The sequence below is a fragment of the Sinocyclocheilus anshuiensis genome, unplaced genomic scaffold (genome assembly GCF_001515605.1).
Source record: "Sinocyclocheilus anshuiensis isolate Anshui unplaced genomic scaffold, SAMN03320099.WGS_v1.1 scaffold397, whole genome shotgun sequence".
Classification (NCBI taxonomy): Eukaryota; Metazoa; Chordata; class Actinopteri; order Cypriniformes; family Cyprinidae; genus Sinocyclocheilus; species Sinocyclocheilus anshuiensis.
In genome coordinates, this window is record NW_015539841.1 from 72549 (window position 1) to 83145 (window position 10597).

Genomic DNA, 10597 nt, shown 5'->3' on the forward strand with positions numbered 1-10597 from the left:
GTTTTATGTTTACGCGGCGCGATGCAACGCAACGCATAAAAAAACAGTATAAGTCATTATAATCCGTAATTATGTCCCCACTGGATGCAACACATGCCTGGTTTATAATGGGTTTTCATGTTTTTTGTTTCGTCGCTCCAGCCGGACACGGCATCACAGTATGGTAAGGGGCGTAACATTTCTGTCACACGCTTGATGTATTCGGCCAATCACAACACACTGGATAGCTGGCCAATCACAGCACACCAAGCTTTTTCAGACCAATGAGCTTTCTAAAAATCGACGCGTTTCAAAAAGGCGGGGCATAGAGGAGAAACAATAATGTACAGTATGTGGAAAATAATGTTTTTTTTTTTACTTTAAACCGCATAAACACATTTCATTACACCAAATACACAAAATAATGTTCTTTTTAGCAGCATCGTATGACCCCTTTAAGTAGAAAATTTGAATTTAGTTTTTCAGTCATTTTGACAGCCCTACACAAGAGTAGATGCATGATTATAGAGACTGAATAGAAGTACTAAACACACAAATACAACACATCTTGAAAGCTGAGATCTTCTGAGATACCAGAAAAGCACAGAGCATGTAGAAGCTGATGAAGTAGAGGATAGCGAAGTTGCTGCCGCAGGTTTTCTCCTCTCCAGGGTAATAGTCGGACTCAGAGTCACACTGTTTGCCAGGCAAACACGCCAACATGATCAGCTGCCATGCCTCACCGGTCGCACATCTGACATACGGTAAGAGAAAAAAACAATGAATGACTGTCCTGGACTTTTGTGTATTATTACAATAATTGGCAAATTCATTTTGATTTGAACTCTTATTACAAATTAGTCCTCTCTGGTACGGTGCATCACAGACAGCCGACCAACATACAAAACTTTGACATTTCGTAGATTTGGTATTCAAAAGGAGGAGGTGCATAGCCTGACCAAACTTAGCAATTCAGCAAAGAATGTACTACTTGGTTTCTGATTAAATGTTATATTTTTAATGCATACATTTGTTAGCTATGCTTACTGAAAACATTCACTCACCTTCATATTTTTACTAGTTAATATTAGACTAGTATTATTGTATGTTATGTCACTTATTTTACACTGCTTTGATAATAAGTATGTACAGCTTCATCCTTCCAGTAAGGCTCACAAACACACAATATTCTCGTGAACACACCTGAACAGCAGAAGCACAGCTTGTGGAAAGGTCTGGAAATTATTGTTACGATTAATACTGGTTCTATCCACCATGGCGATCTTCCCAAACACCTAAAATAATAAAACCATCACATTATCATAATTCACAACAGGTTTACTATATGACACCAGCAGATGATTTACCTGCATTCCAATGACAGCATAGATGAAGAACAACATGGCAATAAGCAGAGCCACATATGGAAGAGCCTGAGAGACACAGAGGAAATTAGATCAGCCCATCTTCATTATTGAATATTGATAAATAAACTATAAGATGAAGTGAAGCATTACACAATGTATTTTATTAATCTGAAATCCAAGTTACTTCTTTATATGGACTAGTTAGTTAGCTAACAGTTAGCCTCCGAAATCAGTCGTGAGTTATCATCCAACGTATGTGATTTCAATCAACAATTCAGAATTGAGATGTCCATGTTTATTTAGGTGGGAGTTTTATTTTTTCTCTCTCTCTCTCTATTTTTTTTTAACTTTCAAATTTGAAATAAGTTACTTAAAAAAAATTGATTTTTTTCTTCTTCAGATGGCTAAATTGTCTACATCACGTAAGTAAATGTGCCATGTTTCTGATGTGCCTGTGGTTCCTAAGACTCTTTATTTTGAAATTTATTTGGCATTGTTTAAATTTTCTCTTCCTGTGTGGGTTCTTGCTTCTATTAGTTTCCATGGTTTCTGATTATGCTCACCTTGTGGCTTAGTTGCTCATTATTCTTTTTCTATATATGCCTCTGATTCAGTTGATCCTTGCCGGTTCTTGTTTTGCTATGCCTTTTTTTTGTCTAGTAATCTGTGATGCTGTGGTTTTTGTTACTATATTCCTGTGTTACTACGTTTTTGGTTTCTTTAAATAAATGTATAGCTTGCATTTAGATCCAAGCCTCAACTCTCTCTTTCACTCCACCGCTGAAGAACCAACTTGGAAATGGATCTAGCACCTGTTAGTCTCCTCCTCATCCTGAATGGTTGATTCCACCAGCGTTGTCCAAACTCGGTCCTGGAGGGCCAGTGTCCTGCAGAGTTTAGCTCCAACCCCAAATAAACACACCTGCACCAGCTAATCAAGCTGTTACTAGGCATACTAGAAACTTGCAGGCAGGTGTGTTGAGGCAAGTTGGAGTTAAACTCTCCAGGACCGAGTTTGGACACCCCTGGACTACACCCATGAGTTTTTGGAGCTAGCACAGGGGTGTCCAAACCTGTTTCTGGAGGGCCACTGTCCTGCAGAGTTTAGCACCAACCCCAATTAAGCACACCTGAACCAACTAATCAGTCTTCAGGCTCATTAGAAACTTCCAAAAAAATGTGTTGGAGCTGGTTAGAGCTAGAAATCTGCAGGATGTTGGCCCTCCAGGAGCAGCATAGGATGCCCCTGATCTAGCGTATCATATCTTTTTATCGAGTCAGACTTAAAGAACCACTCAATTCTCTACCTCAGTGGTTTCCAACCCTGTTCCTGGATTTCAGATTTTGGAATCTCTACTAATGTGCTCATGTGCAGTGATTGGGGCCTCCAGGAATGTGGTTGGGAACCACTGATCTACTCCCTGTCAATGGTTCTCGAGGGACATTTTGCGACTTTATTGAACTGGTACTTCAATTTAGTGAATCCCCCTTCACAGTGGATGAGGTGGAATAGGATTGTGACCCCCAAGCCAGCATACACACCCACCACCAGTGTTGGGCAGTAATGCATTACTTAGTAACGCGTTACTGTGATTTGATTACTTTTTTAGTAACAGAGTAATTTAACACGTTATAATTTTCAAAATAGTAATTAGAGTATAGTTACAAGCCGAAGTCTCTATACGTTACTACCGCGTTACATTGCTGACAGAATGCAGTGTTTTATAATATAGAGATTGTAAAAAGGATGTAGCTCACGCACTGTCGAGTCAAGTGCCAGTGGATTAGAGACCTGCTCCCTAACAGCATACGCAGAGTTTCTATTTAGGCTATAACATGTGTTTGCAGCGTCGAGCAATGCAGTGCTAAAATCTTCGTGCTGACGAATCCTCTCATTATAACACACGAATTGTAGACATTATGAAAGATTCATTATGCATATATTTATTGTGTTATAACAGAGATTTGTGAGATTGCGATGAACTGAGATGTCTTTTAGAGATTGTAAATGCAGCGCTCTTTGCTGGCATTCTGCCAAACCATGCACGCAGCAGTCGCTTGCTTTAGTTAAAAATAACAGTGTTCTGTGAATGTTGATGCTTTAATAACAAATACTTATCGGGAGTGTGTATGCTGGGATTTCATAAATTTAATGGAGAAAAAAGTAATGTAACTAGTAATGTAACTAATTACTAATTACTTTTGAAATAAAGTAATCAGAACAGTAACGTGATTACTTTTAAAAGAAGTAATCAATAATCAGTCATTTGATTACATTTTCAGAGTAACTTGCCCAACACTGCCCCCACCACAGACCCTGAGCCAGTACCCACCACCTTATCTGCCTGGAGACGGCGTCCCCTGCCCAGTGACAGTCCATCTCAGAGTCAGTGCTTATAGCCCTTTCCCTGCTGGAATTAATTCCCACCCCTACAGCCCTTCCTCTCCAGCCAGACCTGTTCAACATGACATGAGTGACTGGTTTCATTCAGCACCCTAGCCCTTCCTCCTCTGCTGGTTCTGTCCAGCCCTGTGGACTCCCTGCTCCATCAGTAAAACATGATGCTGAAAAAAACGAACCGTGTTTGGATGCTTTGCTTGACAGTGACATAGCCTCTTCCTCTCTAAGTAGGTGGTTATTGGCCAATGAAAGCTGCTATAATGCCCAGACTTTTTTTCCAACTTCTCGCTTTAACTGATGACTCATAAACTTCAGGTTTTATGCTCAGCTTTTTAATCACAGTCAAAGTTAATGATTCTGAGACATAAGATGGCACAAATGAACTTGAGTGTTGAGTGATATGGGAGATGTAAAACTGTCACTTGTATATTGGATAATTAGTTATCTACAATAATTTGTCCACTCAATGCCCAAACTGACCAATCACAATCAAGGATTCGAGAAAGTAATGTAATAAAATGCGTTATAAAATGAGTGTACCTGAAATGATTTGATGAAGGTCCAGAGGAGCGTACGAATGCCCTCTCCTCTGCTCAACAACTTCACTAAGCGCATGACACGAAACAGACGGAAGAATGTGATGGAAATTCTTGCGCTGTCTTCCGTGTTCTGAGAAAAACACCAGACAGCATTCATGTTAATAAGGCATCATGTGTTTCCACTCTCTATACTTCAACGTGTCTCTATCACACATCGCACAGTGTGTGGATTGTGTGCGATGAGTGTGTGAACAGACCGTGCTTTGAGTGTTTTAACATTCTGCATCATTCACTAGTAATTTTCATGCAGAGTTTGTGCATGCACTACAGGCTTCACATTCCCAACGACAAATGCTTAATGGTCCCATAGTCATGACAAGGATCCGGGCACCTTATCCCTGTCTATACTGCAAATACAGCAGCTTCTGTGTGTTTCAGCAAATCAAACGGCTCGTATTAAAACTCATATAATCATCATATAGTATATAGTGTGTGTGTGTGTATGTGTGTGTTATAGATAGCTATGTAGCAAACTCATGCCTGAATTATTGAGCTTCTTCATGATGAAATACATGAAATGCAATTGTTTCTTTTCAAACTAATTATGCCTACACACTCCCCTCAACACTAAGTTTACAAATACACAAAAGAAAAAAAAATGAATTCAGTAATTCAGTTCAGTTCTATAGGGTCATTCTAAACAGGAAATAAAGGTCATTCTCAGAAAACAGTGCTATTTGTGCCTGAAGCTTTCATGCCTTCATTCCTTTGGAAAAGGATTTCAAGAACCTCAGGCCAAAAGGCCTTTGGATGTCACTGCCATAAACACTGTGGGGTTTCCTTCCCATATTCAGATTAATGGTCAACAAATGTGGGTTGTTATCTCTAATCCTGAATCTGTAGTTCTTGTTTTTATCAACTCGCTCAACATGTCACTCTTGTGTTTCTATCCATAAGCCACTTTCTAACCCACACCTTAGGCTCAGGACCGCATTCTGCATCAGACTGCTTGTTGCATCTGCACGAGACCTTCACAGATCACTTCTTCACTTATCAGGAGGTATAAGAGCCTATTTGTCCAGGATAACACCGGCCTCTTGGGCTTGATTCAGGGGATTCATAGAGAACGCATGTATAACAGTAGACTGAGCTTCAGCACAGGTCTTTTCCCAAACCACTTCCCCTTGCTCCTCCTCCAATGCTCCCTGTCCCTTGCACTGCCCTATCCAAATAATGGGGGAAAGGCCAAAAAATGCACAGGGACAAAGTTAAATGCAAATCATTTCAATAACTGCAAATAGTTAGGATGAGATTATTTCTTTTAACCTATTACAACTGGCAGCTGGCTGATATTTAGCTGAAGAACAAACATTGTATGTGAAACGATCGCTCACTAAACAGAGTTCATTGATCATAGAATGTGACTACATTTCTCCTGTTTGTATCAGCAGTAAGATGTGGAAACAAATGGCACCTTTCCTGAAAATGACCCACATACGCCTCATCTTCAATATCAGAACAAAAACAAACAGAGATGCTGGGCTTGGATCACACTTTTACTTACATTGATCTCTGTGATCGCAATGTCAACGATGCTACCAACAACAATTAAGGCATCAAACGTGTTCCATGCATCGGCAAAATAGTGCTGCGGTCACCCAGTGAAACAGAGAGATGAGAGAGGAAAGGAGGATTGGAAGAAAGAGATGAATGGACAAAGGAACAGAAAGTGGAAAGAAAAAGACAGAAGAAAGTCACAGTTATGATGCTGCAGTCATACACCGAAAGAGCGACACACTGTTGCTGTCTCATTCCACTCCCTACTTCCCCATTACGTCAGTCAGCATATTGTGAACACACACTAATTCTGACACTATAAAGCGTCTTAAACCACTAAACATTTGGACTTGTTTTGTTTTAGGAGCAGTCGTGGCCTAATGGTTAGAGAGTCGGACTTGTAACCCAAAGGTCTCGGGTTTGAGTCTCAGGTTCGGCAGGGATTGTCAGTGGGGGGGCTCTCTTCCACCCTCAATACCACGACTGAGGTGAGACCCCTTGAGCAAGGCACCAAACGGTTTGGTTTGGTCCAAACCCCCAACTGCTGCCCACTGCTCCAGGTGAGTGTTCACTACTCACTGCTGTGTGTGCGCACTTGAATGGGATAAATGAAGAGTGCAAATTCCAAGTATGGGACACCATACTTGGCTACACGTCACTTTTTTATCATGCATCTACATTGTACCACAGCTGTTATAAAAGTCATGAAGTGTCATCATGTGCTCGTCCTTAATTTCTGTCAAGTTGAGAGACTGGACATGATGGCATGCCATGACAAGTTAAGTGAATGCTCGCTGTTTTTTTTTGTGGGAAATTGTGTTCTTTTTGACAACGGGACATTCCTGATGGCCTACTACCTAACCAGTGCACTGTAACTAGGGAGCAGATTGAGACACATTCTACAATAACAACAGCTCGGCAGTCTGGGTATTTATTTATAACATGCTTGTTTTTATATGACGAATCTCATAATAGCATGTCCACATCACATTTTACCATAAAATAAAAAAAAAACAAAAAAAAACTATACTTTGCATTAAGAAAATGGAAACCTTTTGCATTGACATCTGCAAGACATGTACTCTAATGTGTCCAGACGTTTCACTTGATTTTTTTTTTTTTGTGGTTCTCATAATTCTCAATGTGTCTCATTCATGAAACATGAGCCGAGCTCACGTGAGAACTCATAAAAATCAGAAATAAAGCCATTCTTATGTAAATTGTTATATTCGTGAACGTTTTATACTTTCTAAATGTTAGTTGCTCAGACCAAACTTTACACCTGCTCCTGACCTGAAAACTAAACTGTGTACATGATTTTATTGAGAATTCTTCAAATTAAGCTGTAAGAGTGTTTTAAACAGACGCGATTATTTTGAGAGTAAATCATTTGAAATCTAATTACAAAACACCAAGTCAAATCGCAGAAGCAGCAAGTTCATGTAATACATAAATAATTTTTATAAATTTATTGATACTTAAAATCTACTTTAAAAAAATCTACTTTAAAAATGAATTAAAATGTCATTAATACCTACCTTTTATTTAGGTATTAATTAAATTTTTGGTAATAATTACCTCCAAAAAAAATCATCAAGTAATTTTTAATTGACAAAAAAATCTTTGAATGAGTAAAATCAGCTGTGATTATTATTATAGTCTACACAATATTATTATTATATTCAAAGAATGTTTATACTAATAATATATTAAACGACTATTGTCCCTCGCTCAACAAAGAAGAATGGGGCCTTGATCACCCTGTCAGCCTTTATTTATTTATTTATACAATAATAACTGGATTACTGTACAGTATTCCATACAGATTAAAGGAACAATACATACTACTGTATAAATACTGTAAACTAAGTACATGAAAATAAGTGGCCTTTTTTTTTCCTACAATTAGATTTTTCTGCATCTGAATTTGGGGTTTAAATGTGTTTAATTGTCATAAAAATAATCACAATGCAAACAATCTTAAAGGTCATAAACCAGATAGGATGATTTTGGGGACAAATATGACATGTTCTTGACAGGTATTGTGAGACTCCCATATCATTTATTAGTCAGCACAAATATTTGTAATACATCTGTATAATCACATTTGATGTCTTCTGATCTGACATGTTTTAGCATTTTTCTGTTGCTTAAATTCTGCAACCTGGGTATAAATAAGACTTCCTGAAAGCATAGTGTCAGATACATTCATAAACACAGCACACTGAAGGACGAGAGAGCAGTGATTTTAAAATACACAAAATCAGACAACAGCAATTAGCAGAGGTGAGAAAAAGATCAGACAGACGAGAGGAAAGTCGGGGGTCTACCTGACTCAGAACGATGTCTACTACGCTGCCAATCACCACCAGAGCATCAAACCCATTCCAGGGGTCCACACAATAACCCTAATCAGACAGACACCCGCGAGGGGAGGATAGGGTTAAACATCACAGGACAGGGGTAAAAGCGCTCTGACATCACTGCATCATAGCCAGACAAAAGAAAGATGTACCTTTGGTTTGAAGGCAACCAGTTTGAGAATCATTTCGACTGCAAACACACCCGTGAACACCATGTTCAAAATGTCCATCCCATAATTGAAAAGACGTGACTGGCCGTGATGCTGTGTACGATACATAGAAAATAAAAAAGAACATCATTTTTTATGTGGAATATAGTACAATCCTTCAGTACTTTCTTTTGTGAGCTTAAAAGGGACAGTTTGCCCAAAAATGAAACTGTAGTCATTTAATCACCCTCGTGTCATTCCAAACCACTGTAACTGATTTTGATCTGCAGAATGATGAATATCCTCTACAACATCCTGATATAAGCATCTCCTATTGTGTTCACTCTTGTGTTTGTGTAACAGTGCTGATGTTCAGATCCGTCTCCTCACCTGAATGGCCAGACACAGTGTGTTGAGGACGATGAGCACAAACATGACATACTCAAAGCCCGCGGAGTTCACCACATACCAGAACTTATACTGGTACGGGTTTTTAGGGATGTATCTCCTCAGCGGACGGGCTTTCAGAGCGTACTCCACACACTGGCGCTGTCAAAACACACAAGAAAACTCACACCCTCGTCTTTCATCCATATCCTAGCTGGATCACAATAATATCTGTATGAACTTGCAGACCTGGTTCTTGTCCAGCTCACAGTTCTTGTACTCTTTCTCGCCCTGCTCCTGAAACGTGACAATGACAAAACCCACAAAAATGTTCATCATGAAGAAGGCGATGATGATGATGTAGATGATGAAGAAGATGGAGATCTCCACGCGGTATTTGTAGATGGGACCCATGTTTTCCTTGTTTGAGTCGATGGCCTTGTACAGCAGACTGCAGGAGACAAAACACACTCAACGGACCAATGCATTTCAACAGAAGATGTGGGAAGTAGTTCAGTCTATTTGTTTTTAACTATACACTATTACATACTTGCATTTTAATATTTCAATTTACCCACTAGTTGAGAGCCACTGATTTATGATGTGATATTAGAATAGAGTACAGTTCACCATTTAGCATCAGACACACAGCAGTCAAATGCAGACGTGTACGGTGTTCTTAAAATGCAGGCAGCTGCTATAATCATACTGTACTGTTTTATAGTTATATTCTCGCAAACTCTTGTGAAAAAGTACACTTTAGCATTCTTTTTTTTTTAAAAGAGTACTTATGAAAATACAGTAATTTACTTTAAAAATATCTACTTAAAGGCTAACTGAATGTAATGTTTTTGGTCACTTGGTCATGTTATCTGCAATTAAATGAAAATGTATTATACTTTAAATTTATATTAAATGCTGTAGGAATGGGTAGTAAGAAAAAAAAAAAGAAAAGATTTTCTTAGTATTTTTGTCTTGTTTTCCAGTATAAATATCTAAACATTCTTGAATCAAGATGCATTTACTTGAGAAGCAAAATGACTTAGGATATTAAAAATGTATCAATATTTTGTTTTTGCTTAAAACAAGTAAAAATATCTGCCAGTGGTATAAGAAAAATCTTGCTTTGCTTTTGAATTAAGATTATTTTGCATACCTCATTTGCAGATATTTTTTCTTGTTTTAAGCAAAAACTAGCAAAATATTGATACATTTTTCAGAAAACAAGACTTAAGTAAATGCATCTTAATTCAAGAATGTTTAGATATTTATACTAGAAAACAAGACAAAAATACTCGGTAAGAAACTCATTTTTTGCAGTGTATGTAATTTCATAATTACATATATTGTCTATGTATATTGTGTATATTGTATATTGTTAAGTGTACTGTACTGACAAGCATTTACGGTAAACTAATATATACTTTAATGTACAATAAGTGTATTTAAGTGTGTTAAGAAACAGTCATGAAAGTGTATTCTCTTTAACTGTAGAATCATGGCTTCTAATGTTTGTGTTTAGCGCTTTACAAATAACCATTAGGCATAAAAGCTGTCAATCTGTTTTACTTAGGATTTATCTTAGTTTCATAGTTTTAGCTTCTTTAGGTTTATTGTCTTATTGTGAACAGTTCTTATTTGTGTGTGTGTGTGTGTGTGTGTGTGTGTGTGTGTGTGTGTGTGAGTGTGAGTGTGAGTGAGAGTCTGAGTCTGAGTCTGAGTGTGAGTGTGAGTGTGAGTGTGAGTGTGAGTGAGAGTGAGAGTGTGAGTGAGAGTGAGAGTGAGAGTGTGAGTGTGAGTGTGAGTGAGAGTGAGAGTGTGAGTGAGAGTGAGAGTGAGAGTGTGAGTGTGAGTG

General features: G+C 38.3%; 1 protein-coding gene across 1 annotated transcript in view; it reads right to left on the reverse strand.

Moving 5' to 3' along the window:
* Window positions 1-10597, reverse strand: part of cacna1db (calcium channel, voltage-dependent, L type, alpha 1D subunit, b) — a 103491-nt gene that overhangs the window by 21105 nt on the left and 71789 nt on the right. Inside the window, 9 exon segments of the mRNA XM_016480709.1 lie at window positions 574-733; window positions 1183-1274; window positions 1347-1412; window positions 4288-4416; window positions 5851-5934; window positions 8174-8251; window positions 8359-8469; window positions 8746-8904; window positions 8992-9193. Of these exon segments, the coding sequence (XP_016336195.1) occupies window positions 574-733; window positions 1183-1274; window positions 1347-1412; window positions 4288-4416; window positions 5851-5934; window positions 8174-8251; window positions 8359-8469; window positions 8746-8904; window positions 8992-9193 (1081 nt within the window).